General features: G+C 57.8%; 2 protein-coding genes across 6 annotated transcripts; one reads left to right on the top strand and one right to left on the bottom strand.

Moving 5' to 3' along the window:
* Positions 1 to 81: 81 nt before the first annotated feature.
* Positions 82 to 7,071, top strand: FGF22 (fibroblast growth factor 22). Of its 5 annotated transcripts, none has more exons than XM_055805736.1 (3): positions 82 to 368; positions 3,662 to 3,761; positions 4,058 to 7,071. In XM_055805736.1, exons 1-3 carry the CDS (start codon positions 125 to 127, stop codon positions 4,455 to 4,457), a joined length of 744 nt encoding a protein of 247 aa, XP_055661711.1. In that variant the 5' UTR covers positions 82 to 124; the 3' UTR covers positions 4,458 to 7,071. The 5 variants fall into 5 exon arrangements, with proteins under 5 accessions (XP_055661711.1, XP_055661712.1, XP_055661715.1 ...); XM_055805737.1 differs by having other exon boundaries at positions 4,061 to 7,071; XM_055805740.1 differs by having other exon boundaries at positions 3,662 to 3,765; positions 4,058 to 4,324.
* A 98-nt stretch (positions 7,072 to 7,169) lies between these two features.
* RNF126 (ring finger protein 126) lies at positions 7,170 to 17,104 on the bottom strand. Its single transcript, XM_055805735.1, has 9 exons — positions 16,992 to 17,104; positions 13,399 to 13,457; positions 11,820 to 11,883; positions 11,035 to 11,276; positions 9,743 to 9,811; positions 9,588 to 9,657; positions 9,264 to 9,357; positions 8,693 to 8,808; positions 7,170 to 8,459 (listed from the first exon to the last, which is right to left on the bottom strand). Exons 1-9 carry the CDS (start codon positions 17,064 to 17,066, stop codon positions 8,310 to 8,312), a joined length of 939 nt encoding a protein of 312 aa, XP_055661710.1. The 5' UTR covers positions 17,067 to 17,104; the 3' UTR covers positions 7,170 to 8,309.
* Positions 17,105 to 18,161: the final 1,057 nt, after the last annotated feature.

Here is an 18,161-nt window from a genome sequence, read left to right on the forward strand (position 1 = left end):
CCCCGCCCCGCCCCGCCCGCCGGCTCGGGCAGCCCCCGCCGTCGGGGCCGGTCGCCGCCGCCGCGGCCATGGCCCGTCGCCCGCCGCCCCGCCGCGCCCCGCCGCCCGCCCGCCGCCCGCCGCCATGAGGCGCGGGGGCCCCGCCGCCCTCGCCGCCTGTCTCGCCGGGGCGCTCGCCGTGCTGGCGGGGCCGGGGCCGGGGCCGGGGGCGGGCAGTGCCGCCTGGGGCGGCCGGCGGCCCCCCCGTAGCTACGGCCACCTGGAGGGCGACGTGCGCTGGCGGCGGCTCTTCTCCGCCACCCGCTTCTTCCTCTGCATCGACGGCGGCGGCGGCGTGGAGGGGACGCGCTGGAGGGAGCGGCCGGGCAGTGAGTGGGAGCGAGACTGGGACCGGGACCGGGACCGGGGAGAGCCGGGGCCGCCGCCCTCCCACCCACGGCGGGCGAGAACCCGATACCGCCGAGGCCGGGCAGGGGGCAAAGGGGACGGGGCGGGGGCGAGGGCTGGACGGAGACACCCGGGGTGGCGACGGGACCCCCGCCGTGCCCGGCCCCGGGGACCCAGCGAACGCCTGTGCCATGCCGGAGCTGCAGGTGGCCACTGTCCCCGCTGTCCTCGCTCCCATCCGACCGGCTCCTGCTGCCCTCACCCCCGGGACCTCCATTCCCGGGGCTCGGCTGCCCACCGCGCCGGGGGAGCGAGGAGAGGCACAAAGCCACCGGCGTGCAGCGACCGGGGACCCGGCAGGGTGCTGGCAGCTCTGCCCAGCGCCTGGGTGACCGGGGGGTCCCTGGTGCCAGCGCAGCCGGGGGCTGCCCGTCCTGCCCTGCCACTCGGGTGGGCTCCATCCGGCACATGTGGGGGGAGCTGGTCGTTCCCCGTAAACACGCTGTGGAGGATAAAGGCTGAGGAGGAGGAGGGACGGGAAAAGCTTGGGGGCGATGCGGGTCTCCCAACCCGGCATCTGTGAGGCTGGGTGGGGGTGCGGGGCCGCCCCGTTGGAGGGGACCGCGGAGCACCCGCTGCCTGGGGCCCGGCACAGTGCGGGGACACGCGTGGCCACAGGGACACCCGCCACGCAGGGACCCGGGTGGGCAGAGCCGGCCGCCCCGAGGGGCACAGTGCCCAGCTGTGCCATGGGGTCACTTGCTGCAGCCTCCCCACGGGCTGGTCCTGGGGGGGCTCCCGGGCATCCCGGGGGGGACAGAGGGGGCGAACGCTGCAGGATGTCGGTGCTGCCTGGGCCGTGCTGTGATCTGGAGCTTGGGAACAAGCAGGCAGGATTAGGCCTTTCCCTGGGGCTGGGGCTGCTCCACCCCACAGCGGCGGTGGGAAGAGGCGGCCGCCGGGGCCGGCACTGGGGTCCCCGTGCTGGCCTAGGGGCAGCTCCGAGCACCGGGATCCTGCCTTGACCCCGCAGCCACCTGCTCCTAGCTGGGACACCTCCAGGTGACAGCACCGTGGGTCCCGAGGGGACGTGGCACCCACCGTACAAGGGCCAGGGCTGCAAGTCCAGCTTTAGCACCGCGGTATCAGCCCCTTTTGGGTGCTGGGTCCCAGCCCCTTGCGACAGGGAGGGCGGACACCAGGCTGGCAGGGCAGTGGCAGGGCAGGGGGGGGATGTCGGGTGCTTGGGGAGGGGAGGATGCCTGAGCGGCCCCAGGGGACTCTGGTGGGGCATCGGGGCTTGGGGCAGGAAGGATGCTGTGGATGGGAGCAGCATCCCCCAGCCCGTGTCCCGGTGGCAGTGGGGGGTGCCCTGTGTCCTGGCCAGTCTGGCCACAGGACGAGGGAGCCCAGCCCAGCCCAGGGAACCCTCCGGCGGTGCCAGAGGCTGCGGGGAGTCCGACCGGGCGCGCTGCCAGCACAAAGCACCCCGACACGTTCTCTGGGCCGTGTGGCAATTGGGCCTGGCAGGTGGTGACAGATAACCGGGGCTTGGGCTGGGCTTGGGCTCTGCTCCCCAGCCCTCACGGCAGCTGCCCGACCAGCCCTGCCAGCGGCTGCAGGGGGGCAGGGGCTCTCCCAGCGCTCCCCCCACCTCAAACCCTGCATCTGCCCCAGCCTCCCTGCTGGGGCTGAGGGTGTGAGACTGGGAGCACTGGGAGCTGCCCCCAGTGCTGCCCCGCATCCACAGGGACCCATCGCCACCGCAAAGAGCCAGGCACTGCCCCAGCACTTGACAGCAAAGTGTGGCAGACCAGCCGGGGCACTGGGAACGGCAACGCGGGGGGGGTTATTTTTAGAAAAGCTGAAGTCCTTTGTTATAAATAGCAGCAGCTCCAGACAGTGATCAAGTGGGATGGATTCGCAGGCATTCGCTCAGCCCTTCCCCGCGGCTGGCTGCTCGTCAACAGCTTCGCTGGGCCAGGCCCTGCGGGTCCTGGGGGGTGCCAGGGCTGGGTGCTGGTGGCAGCACGGATGCAGCTGGGCTGAAAATCCCCTTACACATCACCCCCATGGAGCTGAGCTCAGGAGCTGTCGTGCTGCCCCGGTGCCACATCCACCCCATCTGCTCCTGGCAAGGGCATGAGTGCCCCCAGGCTGGCAATGCCAGCTCAGCTGGGCTGTCGGTGGCTGGTAAACCCCCCTGCCCTGGGGCTGCAGCCCCCTGCGCTGTGCATGCCCCCACCAGCCAAAGCCTCCGTGCATCCTCCTGCCCCATCCAGCCGGAGCAGCCGTGGGCAGCGGTGCCCATGGGCAGCTCCTGCTGTGGCTCACACCCTGCCCGTGCCTCTGCCCACTGGAGATTCCTTCCTCACTCCACAGCACCGTGGTGGGCAGCAGGGCTGGCAGCAGCGCTGGGGGCCGGCCCGCACGAGGCGGTGCAGGAATCCAAAGGCCCTGATGATGCTCTGGGTGTTTCCCCTGTCAGAGCCGCTGGTCCGACCGCATGCCTTTCCCATTAGCGGCTGCGCCCCAAACTCAGTGGCTGGGCACACGCACACCAGTCCAGCTGTGGCCGTGCCCCTCTGTGGCTTCACAGCCTGGCTGCAGCCACCTCCTGGGCTCATCCCCACATCCTGCAGCGCTGCCACGTCCCTCCTGCCTGGCACAGGGTCGCACGTCTGTGCTCGTGCCAGCTGGGCGACCAGCACTGGCATCCGTAGCAGCGCCATCCCCGCAGCCGTCTGCCCAGGTGCCTCCATCCACTGTAACATGGCTGGGCGCCGGCACTGCCACCCCCGCGCACACTTTGCCCCTCCAAGGGCCACACCGGCCTCGGTGCCCTGACGGTGCCAGGGGCCGGGCACTGGGAGAGGCGGGTCAGGTCCCCAGGGCACCACAGGCGCATTCAGGACAGATGCGCGGGCAGAGCTGCCAACGAGGGGAGGGTAAACGCGAGGTTGGCACTGGGCAGGGATTTGTTCCAGGCACATGGAGGTTGTGCTTGGCATCGCTCCCGTGCAGCTCGGCTCCTGGGGAGGAGAGGAGTAAAGATCAAATCCTCCCCGGATCAGAGGTTCCCTTGCCTGCTGCCGGCTCGGGCTGCAGCCCTCCTTCCCACCGTGCCCCTGGCTGCTCCGGTGCCAGGCGAGGGTCAGCGGCCCCATCCCTCTGTGGAGACACTTCGCAGCCACAGAGCCAAGCATTGGGGCAGGGTCCCTTGGGGAGGCTGCCGGTCCCTCCCAGCTCACCGCCACACTTCCCTGTCCCGCAGGCATCCTCGAGATCCGGTCGGTGCGTGTGGGCGTCGTGGCCATCCGGGCGGTGCACACCGGCTTCTACCTGGCCATGAACAAGCAGGGGAGGCTCTACGGGTCGGTAGGTCGGACGCTGCCTCCAGGGAGGGACTGCAGCGGGGTCAGAGGTGCAGGGCAGAGCTGGAACAAGGGTCCCAAACCCACAGGGACTGGAGCCCAGGAGCAGGCTCCTGGTTTCCCATGCCCTGACCTACTCCCAGCCGGGGACTGCACCCACAGAGCCCCTCTGCCCTCCGGGGAGCCGGGAGGAGCTGGGGTCCTGCCCTGCCCCGCTCCTGGGCTCCGACCCCACCAAAGCAGGGTGACGACGGGCTGAGCACGGCTGCCCCTCACCCCCTTCCCTCTCCTGCCAGAAGGAGTTCAACCCCAACTGCAAGTTCATGGAGCGCATCGAGGAGAACGGCTACAACACCTACGCGTCGCTGCGCTGGCAGCACCGTGGCCGCCCCATGTTCCTCTCGCTCAGTACCAAGGGCAGGCCACGGCGAGGGGGCAAGACGCGCCGGCAGCACCTCTCCACACACTTCCTCCCCATGCTCATCAGCTGAGCCCCACAGGTGGCTCTGGACCATCCTGCAGGGAAAAAAAAAAGGAAAAAAGGGTTATTTTATTTATGTACATATCTTTTTTTTTTTTTTTTCTATTTATTGTTTTAATTTTAAACGCATGGTGGAGATGGATGCGGAAGGCAGATGCTCCAGATGCAGTCCCCACAGCCGTGCAGGGATGCGGGTCTCCCCACCGTCCTGCTGAGCGGAGCTGGCATGGCACAGCCCGGGGAGCACGGCCACCACGTGCCGGGGCTGCCTGTGTTGCACCCCCCAGTGCAGCCCGGACCAGGCGGCCAGAGCTCTGCTAGCCGTGTCTCTGCAGGGGCAGGGGCCGGGATGTACCGGCGGGTTGTATTTGTGTTGTGTCCAAGCACCCGTGGCAATTAAAGCTGTGTTCATGGTGCAGAAGGGGAAGCAAGTTCTGGAGCTTCGGTGATGGGCTCAGCTTGGGCTGGGTGGGGTTGGCTTCCCGGGGCTCACGGCTGCAGCCACCAGCGTTGACCCTCCCCTGCCATGTCCAGCTCCTCATCGACCCACATCCCCACCTGAGTGCGCAGGCGGAGATGCCCCCAGCCCAAAATCTGACCCACAGGAAAACACAGCGATGGTTGTCCAGCGGCACAAAGGAGGGAGCAGGAAAAAAGCAGCTGCCTGTTGGGGGAGAGCCGGGACCCTGTGCTATTACCGCAGGAAAGCACTCCCACGCATGACCCGCAGCCAGCACGGTGCAGCCGCTCCGAGGGGGAGCATCGCCCAGGAGGTGCCAGGCTCTGCGCAAGGGGATGCGGCCCCAGAGACCCCAAGGGACAAGGCAGAGGGGGATGAGGGGTCGAGAGACTCCCTGGAGCTGGAGGAAGAGCTGGGTGGCAGCCAAGTGTCCCACTGTGGCGCTGCAGTGGGGCCTGCGGGGCCAGGTGCCGACCTGGACCCTTGGGCAGACAGCCCTGGGGCTGCCCCTGTCTGGAGGGGGCTAGGACGCTGCTTCCCACCCACGTGCAGACCCTGAGCCAGGACACCATGAGCAGAAGGGACCAGACCTGCTCTGGGCACGTGTCCCCAGTGGGAGCACTTGGGTCACAGACTCCCACTTGTGCGGACGGTGCCCGATCCACCAGTGCAAGCACTGAGGTGCAGCGGGGCACTGGTCCCCAGCCACAGCCAGCGCCTCCAGGCTGGTCCTGGGCCCCCAGCAGAGATGGAGCTGGGAAGGTGGGTGGTGGCGAGGACCAGTCCCTCGCCTGGAGAGGAGCATGGCCAGGAAAATAGCACCTGTGCTTCGGCCTCCCAGCCAGGGCACGTTCCTGCACCGCCCTGCACACCCGCCGTGGCCAGGCATCGAAGCCTGGTCACTTTATCCTGTCAGAGGTGAGTGATGGCCCCAGCAAAAACCACCAAACTCGTTCCATTTCTTACCCAACCAGCTCCAAACCAGCCTGTGAGAGGGAACAGCCACCGCGTTAACCATGTGGTGACCATGGCGGGCACCGGCCCCAGCTGGAGCCCCTGCCAGGCGGGTGGCAGCAGCCATACACCCACCACGGACCCCGCTATACCCACTTGAAACCCACCCCAAGCACTGCTCACATGTGAGAAATCACTCCCTGAGCTCCAGGGGGGCTGGGAACCCTGCACCGCAGCCGGCAGCTGAAACGCAGCAGGAGAAGGAAGGTTTTTCCAGGTCTCGCAGGCTGCATTTCAGTGACTAAACAGCAAAGCCTTCCCTCCGTGCAGGGCCAGCCGATGGGCACACGCAGGCTCAGCCACAGACCTTCCTGCTGCCACCTGCCTCCCAAGCCCAGGATCCCAGTGGCAGAAGCTTCTGGCTCAACCTCTGGTGGAGGACAAGCTATTAACCCTGATATACCAGTCCTGAGATAAACCCTCGTCCCGCAGGCATCTGCCTGCCGAGATGAAAGGTGCCGCTGGGCTGCCCTGGCTGTGCTGGGAAAGCCAAGGAGGAAAAACATTCCAGGAAAGTTGCTCAGCACCAGCCGTGTGGCCCTGGCAGGCTTGGCAAAGGCTGCCGCCATCCATGCTGGGGACGTTTTCTCCACCAAACCTTCTCTTGTACTCTGAAAATGGCTCAAGAAATGCCAAACAAGCTGCCTGCCTTCCCCCTCCAATGGGCTGCCTGTCCCTTCCCAGAAAGCTCTCGGGAAGAAGGGCCAGGTCCTCAGGTAAGGCTGCTTTGAGAGAGACGCCAAAGCTCTGCCAGTGCCAGGACCTTGAGTGTCCAGGGTGGGAGGTCAGCACCTTCCCCAGCCACCCCCAGCCTGCTCACAGGCCCCAGAAACTGGAGAAGACACAGGGAGCCTCCGAGCCCTTGAACCCTCCATCCATCCCACCCAGCAGCCCCCATGGGGGCAGGTTCCCCCTCCCCCACTCTGGTGTCTGCCACAGCATGGTCCCAACACGCACCCCGGAGCGCCCAGCACCATCACAAACACCCGGGCAGCAACTCAGCGAGACCCCACCGCCTACCCGAAGCCTCCATGACAGCAGCATCAGTTGACATCTGTCCCACACCACCCAGGTCAGCGCTTCGGAGCCACACGCCGCTTGCCCCTCCTGCCAGCTCTGCCCCGGGCTGTGCCGCAGGAGCCTCACCCACCACCCCCAAGGCACGGTCCCCCCAGGCCATCTCCCACCCTGGCACCCAGCCCTGTGCCAGGCTTCTCTTGGAGCTGCCGAGGCTGCGCTTGAGATTCAGCTTGAGGTTCAGCGTGCCCAGACCAAAGCTGGAGGCCCATGGTGAGGTGGCCAAGGGAACCCCGCTTTTTGCTCCTCTTGTGCCTCCAGGCTCAGGCGAGCACGGACCCAGGCAGCAGGTAGGTCACTGCCCGCTCTGGTCACATTCTTTTCATTCTCCAAGCTCCAGCTCTGTCACAGAAACCGAGTCACAAACACACCTGGATATTTGTCTCTCTCCTTTTTTAATCAGCTGTATTTTAAGTAGCTTTGAAATACATTTTTCTCCAAACTGTTGTTTTTCTCATATATTATTCGGTCACAATGATGTTTGGCTGGTCCTTGCTCTGATGCGCGCCCAGTCCTGATGTCGACACAGTGGAAAAGTCTGCTCAGGCTGAGAGAAGGGCAGGACTGCAACGGGGAGAAGGTGTAAAAAATACAAAAGACCAGGCAAGGATGCTTTCAGTTGCAATCCTGCAGCCAACCGCTCAACGATTTGCAGGCTGGCAATGCACGTACGGGTGCTGGTCACGTCAGAGTCTGGTGCTCAGAGCTCACAGCATGCCTGCCCTGGGCACGCAGGAGGGCTTGGACAAGCCCAGCCTGGCCAGGGGTGACATGGGACGGCTCAGCACAGCAGTCTCCGGAGAGCTTACCCTGTAGTTTTCTTCAAATCATGCATAATGTCTCATTGAGCTGAAACGTCCGTTTATTTAACAGCAGTAATAATTTAAAATTATAAAAACCCTTTCAGTGTTGGGTATCAGAAGGGCGAGGTTATAACGAAAAATAAATGGGACTTGAGATGGGGATGGGAAGGATAACGGGGTCTATTTCAAGAGTTCATTTTTTCAGTGACAGCTATTGGCCCTCCCCAGCTGGAGATCCCGGGAGGGAGGCAGTATTATTACGCTTTCATTTTAAAGAATTCAATCTCCAAAGCAGAAGAGATAGCATCCAAGGGGAGGAGGAGCAAAAGAAATAAAGAAAGGAATCTTAAATTCAAAACCATACAAACAACCTTTCCATTCAGAATTGCAACCGCTAGCTCAGCACCTCGGGTTTCCCGTCTGTGGGGCGCAGCAGCCTTTCACTGCAATGGTTAAAAGTCCACGCGGCAAATGGATGTTTTTATTAATAGACAGAGCTCTTTCCCCCCCATCCCAGAACTTGAGGCTTCTCATCTCTGAAGGACCCAGAGTCTCCGTGTCTTCGGAACTCAAAATGGAATTGTGGGGGTGCTGCTTCCCCCTTGCTACCCTCCCCTCGCTCTGCTCTGGAAGCCCCTTTCGTTGCTTACGTTGGCTGGGGAGGGAGGAAGGACAAGGGACAGGGCCCCAGGGACAGAGGGTTGGATTAAGATTCATGAGTTGTTCGATGAGTTTTCATTACTTGGTGAGCTGGAGGAAGATGAGGAGGAGGAGGATGAGAAGTTCATCCCTGTGAGTCCTGGGGGGTTTGTGGCAGTGTTTTGTCCACTTAAGCTTTTCCGGCACACAGGACACGTGTCATGCTTTGGAGAGCAGACAAAAACAAAACAAGAAATATGGGAAATGGGATTAGAAACACGATACAGGAGCAGCACTCAAGGAAAAGGCTAAGATGACAATCCTTCCTCTGATCAAAGGCCGCTCACACTCAGGTCTTACCACAGAGGTATGAAAATATTTACAGAGGAGAACCGTACCACCAGAAAAAACACCCAAGTGCTACAAAACCCCAGCCACCCACTCGGGCGGCACTAACCTGTTCCAGCCAAGGGACTATACAGCTGTTGTGGAAAAGGTGATTGCAAGGTAACTGCCGGACATTTTCACCGACTGTATAGTCTTCTTTACACACAGGACACTCTAACCCAGAATCTGTATCATAAAGAGAAACCAAGAAACAGCTAAGCAATAAAGGAGCAAATGACACTCAAAACACCCAACTCTGTGTCCCATCACCTCTTCCCCTTCCCCCCATTGCTGCTTCACCCCTGCAGAGAGGAAAGCCTGTTGCTCTGCAGTCCCAGCCGCCATCACTCCACTTCTCGCTGCCCTGTGTTCGCTTCCTTGTTCCCTTCCCTTCTGCTTTTTCCATCTCTATCCACACTGAACCTTCCAGAACTGTTTGCTTCCCCGAGGCAAATCCATCCAGTCTACACTATTTTTTGTGTGTGCGTGAGTATAACAGAGCAATAGTTCAGCTTTCTCCCCTCTCTGAAATGTTTTAGGCCTTGAAGGTATTAACAGACAAAATTAAACCCCCAAGAAAACGTTAAACAGAACTTCCACAGAGCTCTTTGTGAGCGATTCCCTGGAGGAGATATACATACCTACGTGTTCCTGTGCAATCTGTATGGTGGGGAGGGCCTGGATCTTTTCTTTGTCCGCTGGCGGCGGTCCAGTGTTTTCAAACTGATTTAGTAACTGAAAAAACAATGAGCCACAGAAGGCAGAAGGAAGACATGAGCTCAGCAGCACACAGAATCTGTTCATTTATTGAACCAGGGCACCTGAACCCTGCACTGCCAGCACCACAGACCTTGTCTCCCACTCCTGCACCCTCAGTGTTTCACTCCCCTGCATCACAACGGGTGCAGACAATTTTGCAGCACTGCACAGGAGGATGGGAGACTCCATTATAACGCCAGTTTTACCTGTGTAATAATTGCATCCAAGCCGTTGGCACCCCATGCGTAGTCCATTGGATTTGAATGCAAGACTCCCCTTTAAGAATAAGAACAACGATTAAATTGGGCTGGGAGTATGAACAAGGACTCTGGGAGAAAAAGCAGTACATCTTCCAACTCACCAAGGACCTAGTCCTAGGTTTGGTATAGTTGTAGGTGCAATAATTCCATTAACCAGCTGCTGGATAATTCTGAAAGACAAGAAAACCAGGTTTATGTAAGAATTAGTGCCTGCTAGCTCCCAGCCCAGAAACCTGCCGTGGAAGCAGTGGTTAAATAGGCTAAACACTGTCGCAGCATTGGGGAAAAGGAAAAATATCCTCTAGCAATTGCATCTTACGAACTGATTATTCATTGGCAAAGGGAAGTTTCAATATTCTATTCGTACAGGGATAATTTCTGATGTGATGGCAAGCGGCTCTCCAGGATGCAGTTAAAGAAACATTAGTCCAGCGTTTGGTTTCCCCTTACACTGAGCACAATGTTTTGGTAATACCTGGTAACAATGTCCTGGTTTCAGCTGAGATGGAGTTATTTTTCTTCTTAGTGGCTAGTGCAGTGCTATGTTTTGGATCTGGTGTGAGAACATGTCGGTAACACACTGGTGGTTTTAGCTGTTGCCAACTAATGTTTATACTAAGTCAAGGATTGTTCAGTTTCTCAGGCCCTGTCAGCAAGAAGGCTGGAGTGGCACAAGAAACTGGGAGGGGACACAGCTGGATCAGCAGACCCCAACCAGCCAAAGGGATATTCTGTACCACAGGATGACAAACGGAGTACACAAAGCTGGGGGAAGAAGGAACGGGGAGATGTTTGGAGTTACAGCGTTTGTCTTCCCAAGTAATGGTTACACATGATGGAGCCCTGTTTTCCTGGAGATGGCCGCACACCTGCCCACCCATGGTGAATGAATTCCTCTGTTTGCTTTGCTGGCATGCACGGCTTTTGCTTTACTTATTAAACCACTTTTATCTCAACCCATGTGTTTTCTCACTTTTACTCTTCCAACTTTCCCCCATCCCAGCACAGGGGAGTGAGCGAGCGAGCAGCTGCGCAGGGCTTAGTTGCTGGCCAGGTTAAACCACACCAACCAGCCAGAGAACGCTTTCTCACTGCAGGTTTAACAGTTAAAACAGCTGCACTGTAGCCTGCACCACTGTGCTCAGGTGAAATGGCCCCTATAAACTCAAGGCAAGAGCGTGCCAACAGCTGCAGGCCCAGCTGAAGGCTGAGCGTCCAGCAGCGCGAGTTCACAGGGGCAAAGCTGGGCACCTACAGAAGAGTCACACCAGGCACCTCTGCTCAGGAGCAGTCTTTAAGGATCTGCTCCTGAAACTGATGAGAAAAAGGTACAGGCTGATTTTTAGCTGACTCTCATCAGTGAAAAATAACGGGGCTTCGCCATTGCTCTCACCCTTCCAGCGTGGGAACTCCCTCGTGCCTGCCAGCGGCACGGCGGGTGGCGAGACGGGCTCGGGGCTGCCTTGCGCCGTATCGATGCCGAGACTGGTGCTCTCGCTCCCTCCGGTTCTCAGAGTCCCTGTTGTCCTCTGACTGCACATTGGACCCGAACGGAAACTCAAAGCTGTCATCAAAGATCCCGAAAGCAAACTGGCCATAGCCCTGCGGCAAGGTGAATAAGTGCTGATCCACATTCTGGGAGGGAGAGAGTTCAGAGAACGGATTGTAACAAAGAGAAATAGCTCTTAGCTTTCACGCCTGGTACTTCACCAGCCCTCCAACCAAGACTAGTCTCGTCAGATCCCCAGCAGCTCTCAAGCCTTGGCTGACATGGGTGGATCAGTGCACTCTCAGAAGCAGCTTAGTGAGGAACAGACACAGACTGAGACTACATATGAAGGTAAGAAATAACTACAGCTTCCCTGCTTTCTCTTTAGCTGCTGCATGTAACTGCTGCCTTTTAAGCTGAGGCTACTGCATAGCAACACACCCAGACAGCTCACTAAATCCCAGCTTAGCCCCCTCACAACAAGAATAAGCTACAAGTCATGGTCCTATTAAAAACACACAGTAAAAATACAACACGTAGAGATTTCAGGAGCAGCACATGGATGATATTGATATCTCCTTTCCCAGACTTTGTTTAAATGTTTCCCAGATTATGACAACATACAAGCAGAAAAATACTTCAACTCAATGGTAAAGCAGTAAGTGCTGGAAGAAATAGAGAGGACTTACCTCAAAAGGATGCCTGCTCTGATCACTGGCTGATGTAGAAGAGCTGGTTTCATTGTCAGCGTTCCTGTAAAGAATGAAGAGCATTGGGAAGCCTCGAAAGGGTGCTACGAAAAGATTTTCCCAGCAGAGGGGAGTGAGGGACACACCACAGGAAAACCTGACACCACAGCTGCTCAGTAATGGCACACAGAAAGCAACAGGTTCATTTCTCTGCAGAGCTGGAGTTTGAAGGGATCTCAGGTCTGCTCACCTTCCTCTCCACCCCAGGGCAGGGTCAGCTCCGCACTGAAACCAGGCTGCCTTCAGCTGCTGATTTTCTAATTGTTCACATCAGGTTTTGTTCTTCCCCCGGCTGCAACCTTCATTTCCCCACATCTTCACCCATGTCCCCCGACCCTTTTAGATTCTGATTTCACGAAGCTACAGAGAAGTGACTGAACCATGACGTCAAGCAAGGATTCCCTGCACAATCCACCTCAAACAAATCAGCTAATCCTCGGGAGCACCAGGAAGGGAAGACTTAAGGTCCGAACCCTGATCACTATGACCCAAACATGCTTAAGTCTAATCTTGAATCAAAGGAACTTCTCTATTGCAGCGGCATGTGACTCAGTGGGACTGATTATTAGGAAAACTCTTCATGCTGTTCAGTTTCTGCTTTTGGAGAGTTGCAGGAACATTTACTGCTCAGCATCCAGGTCTACGCTTTGATGTTCATGGCGATTGTTCATGTCAACTCGGCGATTACGCGACTCGCCCACGGTCACAGCATATCACCAAAGTTAGGATTAGCCAAGATTGATTTTCAGCCTCTAAGGCTGGTGTCGTCAGACCAAGTATTTCTTTGTCGTACAGAAACCTCAGTCTGCAAAGATCAGCTCTCTCAGCGGGCAGCAACGTGTGGCTGGCACACTCCCTGTGCAGCTCAGTGTGCCCTCACATGAACGCCCACCAACATGCTGCCTGACCCAAAGCCACTCACAACCAAGGTCCGGCAAACGTGCCCGGAACATTTCAAGACATTTCTTCTACTCTTGCCTGTTCTGACACTGCCAGAGAGCAGTCCCACTACTGAGTCAGCAGTAAAGCACGTGAATGCAGATCTCAGCTGCTCCAGTGCAGAGTCCAAAGTCTCAGTCAAAATGTTTCGCCGTTCACACTCTAAACTAAGTTATTAAATTATATACTGAAGCATATGTACACTCTCCATTCCACAAACTCCTCTCTCAGGTTATCTCTGCCCTGATGATTCAAACCAGGTCAGAGATGCCACACACCATGGGGAAAGCCTCTCTATTTCAATCTTTTTTTTGCTTGTTTGTTTTAAATCAACCCATTCCTCCCCACCCCTTACCAGCAACATGACACCCACCATTCCCATGGCTGATTTACCTGTAGATGCAAACTATGCAAGTTAAGCACTATATACCCACAGTGATGAAAGATGAGCCAAGTATCAGGCAGAAGTAATAAAAATGGTGCATTTAGTATCCAACGTTGCCTTTTAACTAGAGGAAAAGGAAAAAAAGCAAAGCAGACTAAGTTCACGCTAGCAATAGCCTTTGGGGCAGCACATTACCTTGGCTCTTCAGGAAGTTCTTCAATAAAACCAGATTCACACCGTGGGCAAATATAGTCCTACAGGAGAAGAAATACTGAATGAGAAAAGAAAGTGTGATAGGGTGGAAGAGTCCTGCAGCTCCTCGTTCCAAGTGCATGCCACAATCACAGAGCCAAAAAGACCCCAAATCACTGATATTTGCCTTCACCAGACTAACGAGGCAAATTGTTAAGCCTGAGCCTGTTTGGAACTTGGCTTTAGAAAAGATTTGGATAACGCTAATTAATCCCCAGTATAGACAAAGCATTAGATAACTTCTGATGTAGTTCTGGGTGAAGTGAAAGCAAAATCACCGGCCTTCCCAAAAGACCAGCAATCAAACATTAGATTTTAAATCGCTGCGTGTTTTGGGGGCCCATCCCCACCCCCTCAAAGGGCCAAATGAGAGAAACTAGAAGGGGATTGCAGCACAGGCTAATCAGGGTGTCACTGTCGCTTAGAAAGGGCTGAATGGAAAGCTGTTACTAGTGTCATCTGGGGTTCACACCACACAGAGGTCAAGGAGACACAAGAGGGTCATTCTGCAACACACAATACCAGAATTTTACACTCCCACGCTCAATGCTCATTACAGAAAGCTACTGCCACCCTTGTAGCCTTTAACACTGAATATGTTGGAAGAAACAGCCTGTGTGTGCAGAAACACACGGGATTCCTCAGGAGCAAGCAAAGTTGCTTTTCCTCACAATTCCTGGCATTAGCAAAGAATTTCTACTCCACAGCTTTCTAGCTTTGGGGTTTACTGCGAGCAGCAGCCCAGAACGCTCGAGATCCTGAAAGGAAATTACTTCACTTTTCAGTGCTTGAGAACAAGTAGCACCACACAGCACCGCTGAGTCAGAAGAGGAAGCAACAGACCCCATACCTAACTCCAACCACGGCCGAGGCGGAACAGCCACCGCAGGGAAACACAACCACTCCAAACCCCGCGCTGGCAAAGCCAGGCTCAGCGTGGAAGAAATTTAAGATCTAAAAATAACGTTCCTTCCCTTTACTACTGCTACGTTCGAACGGGCAGAGGCCCTTAGAGTCAACAGATTCACCAACAGAGGAGAGGATGCCAGTCACGTGCATTCGCTCTGATAAGACATCTGGGATCGCTCCTCCAGCCACCCCAAAAAAAACCCGATAAGGTCCCAGCTCAAGGCAGCAACGCCAGCAATCCAGTCCACACTACCCCTGCCTGCCCAGCAAGATAAGGAAGCAGCAAGCACCAAGACCTAGAAACAGACTCAGAGAAGTTGCTGCTCCCTCTTCTGCACGGGACTTGTTAGATGTGTGATTGTGAAATAACTAAGTCTAATTTACACAATGTTTATGTTTTCTAGAAGATTTCTACACCACGCAAGTTCTTCTCAAAGCTGGTTACCAGCACACAGGAACTCCTGTGATGAGCATAGAAAATCAGATCCACTGCTCTGCCTCTGAAATACCCCCTTACTGGTTTACCTCCCACCAGTACGCCATGGGGGTAGATTATATTAAGGCAGCCACAGTCGAGCAGTGAGCAACTTACTTCTCTCAACTCTCCTGTTTAAGGGAGGCTTTTGTGTGTGTGTGCTTACAGACAACTCTGAACAGAGGGATCAGCAAATTCCTCTGCAGCTGGAACAGCACAAATGTCAACGTTTGTTGTTTCTCAGGCTGTTTGAATCACTCCTTTTGCAGCACATGCTACGGTACCTCCTGTAGCTTGCTCTGCAAACAGCAAGTGAAACCGAGGGAACTTGGACCCTCAAAATAAGTTCATTAACGAGCAATTAACTAGACCTGAATCAACAAAAGCAGTCGTCCTCTCCCCACTACAGTTCAGCGTGTTCACTACCAGATGTGCTCTTCTGGCACAAGCCCAACATGGGGCATTTAAACAAAAAATAAACGACCGATATTTCTAGGTTACAACCTTCAGCTCCTGCGCCACTTTCTCCAGCCTGTCTGTGTATTTAGCAGGAACATTATCAAGAGTTTTGTCCTCAGGCTTACACACAAGCTGTGAGATTTACCAGCAAGGCCTAACCTCCCCTAACCAGTAAGACCCAACGGAGAGGGTGAAAGGACAAACAGCACAGTCACAAAACCAAACTGACCGCAAAGTCTGACCGACCACGGCAGACACCTGTGCTCACAATCAAGGTGACTTTTAAAATTCAATAAACGTTAACAAAAAGCGATGCCTTATTCTGACAGACGCTGCAAAAAGTTTCAGAACAAACAGAGAGACTGTCAGGATCCTCCAAATTGAATTTAACATCTCGCAACGTTTGGCAGGCAAGCAACAGAAAATCTAGCCATGACCTACCACTATGTTTTAGCCAGTTCCTTTCCAACAACCGGTACTCCTTTTCTACCCACATCAGGAAAACGTGACTCCTTACAGGCCAGGGTTTTACTCAGCAGTTAAAGCACACCTGCTCATGCACTGCACCTAGCCTACAAAGCCCTTCTGCATTAGCGAGTGGAAACAGTGTACGTATCATTTGTACACTCGTCTACGCCTTAGATATTATCACCTCTGAAACTCTTCTCATGCTCATTTAAATCCTACTGAAAAGAAACAAAAAAGAAACCCCCTCGTTATCCCACGGAGCTTCAGTTCGCTCCAGACAAAGACGTGGGGTCATGGTGCCCGAGCCAGGGGATGTTGGAGCCCTCAGCCGGCTGGAGGTGGGGGGGGGCAAGGGAAGCATGGGGCTGAGGAGGGGCTGCTGCAGGCTGGGACCCCCATCCTCCCACCCTCCAAGGCACGGCTGCCCAGCGGGCTGGTGCACACAGACCCCCACAGCCCAGCAGACCCCCCACAACCGGCCCAGGCAGGGCAGCGAGCCCCCTCCCGCCCCCCCAGCCCCAGCTCCTTCCCTCAGCCACAGTGTGCCCCCCTCCTGCGGAGCCCCCCCAGCCCCTCCTAACACCCCCCCTCGAATCCCAACTACCACACATACAACCGCCCACCCCCAGGGCCCTCACCCCTCCTGATGCCCCCCCCCGGACCCCAACTTACCACCCCAGAACCTCCCACCCCCAGGGCCCTCACTCCTCCTGACTGCCCCCTCCCAACCCCAACTTACCACCCCCAGAGCCCTCACCTCTCCTAAACGCCCCCCCCAACCCCAACTACCACACACAGAACTGCCCCCCACCCAGGGCCCGAACCCTCCCCCGAACCCCAACTACCACACACGCAACCGCCCACCCCCAGGGCCCCCCCCGAACCCTTGGTAACGCCCCCCCGAACCGCAACGACCACACACACAACCGCTTCCCCCCCCCCCCCCAGGACCCTCATCCCCCTCCCTCCTAACGCCCCCCCCCCCCCGAACCCCAACGACCACGCACACAACCGCCCACCCCCAGGGCCCTCACCCCCACATCGCCCCCGAGCCCCCCCGGTCCTGCCCGCCCTGAGGGCCCGCTCCCCCTCAGGCCCCCCCGCTCCCCCTCAGGCCCCACCCCCACGTGCCCAGCCCCCCCGGGCCCTCACCCCCACCCCGGCCCGCGCCCCTGGCCCCCCCTACCCCGCCCCATCCCACGGCCGGGACCCCAGCCCCGCTCACAGGCAGGCGCGGGGCGATCTCGGCCGAACAGCAGTGGCAGAAGAACCGTCCCGGCTGCGCTGAAGCCTCCGCCATCTTCCCACCCCCCCCCCGCCGCCTCACCCCGCCCCGCCCAGCGACGCGCGGCGCAGGCGACGGCGGCCGAGCACGGACAAGCGCGGGCGCGGCGGCCGAAACGCGGAGTGGCGGAGGCGGGCGCTCCGGGGCGGGGCTTGCGGAGGGGGCGGGGCTTGCGGAGGAGGGGGCGGTGGCCCGTTAGCCCGAGGCGCCGCGGCTGGGGGCCCGATCCTGGGGTCCCGGGGTGCCGGCCCCCGTCCCCCTTCCGATCCCCCGGGGCTGGAGCCTGCCAGCTGCCTGAGCCCGGCGCCCCACGGCCTGGCCGGGGCGGGGGGGCTGGGGGGGGAGCAGGCCTGAGGGGGAGGGAGGGGTCCTGGTGAGGAAGAGCGGGAGGGTGCTGCAGCTGAGACCTGCCCAGTGCGTCCCTGTCCCTGCGTTTGTTCCCATTCCTGGGGTTTTTTTCCCCCTTATTTTTCAATAAAACTGTGGGAAGGGGGCTTTACAATGTCAGCGCAAAAGCGGAATTGTTTCTTTTTTTTTTTTTTTTTATAAGAGGGGGAAAAAGATGGGGAGAGCTTGAGCCCCCCCCCTAAAAAAAAAAAAAAAGTTTTTTTCGAGTGAAAATCCCAAGATTTGCTTAAAGTTTCAGCAGCCCCAAAGGGAGGTGAATTCCCTGTCAGCAGAAGCCTCACAGGTTCCCCAACCCCCCCGCCACTGGCGGGTGCTGGGGGGGCTTTGGGGGTGACAGGGCTGTCCCCCCACCGGCTGAGCCCCCCGCAGCACCTGGGGCACGGGCACGGCCTCGTCACCCTGGGCTGAGAGCCCTGGGGGGCTTGTGGGGAGCACAGGGTCCTATGGGGGTCCCTGGCCCCAGGGCAGCGGGGTCGGGGGGTTCTGCACGGTGGGGCTATGAGGTTTGGGGGTGGCAGGGCTGTGGGGCTGCAGGATTTTGGGGTTTCTGTACCGGGAGGGTGTGGGGTGGTGGGGCTGAGTGGTTTTGGGGTTTCTGCAAAGTGGGGCTATGAGGTTTTGGGGGTGGTGGGGCTGCAGGGTTTGGGGGTTTCTGCATGGGGAGGGTGTGGGATTTGGGGGTTTGAGGGTGGTGGGGTGGTG

Source organism: Falco peregrinus, chromosome 5 (genome assembly GCF_023634155.1).
Source record: "Falco peregrinus isolate bFalPer1 chromosome 5, bFalPer1.pri, whole genome shotgun sequence".
Lineage (NCBI taxonomy): Eukaryota > Metazoa > Chordata > Aves > Falconiformes > Falconidae > Falco > Falco peregrinus.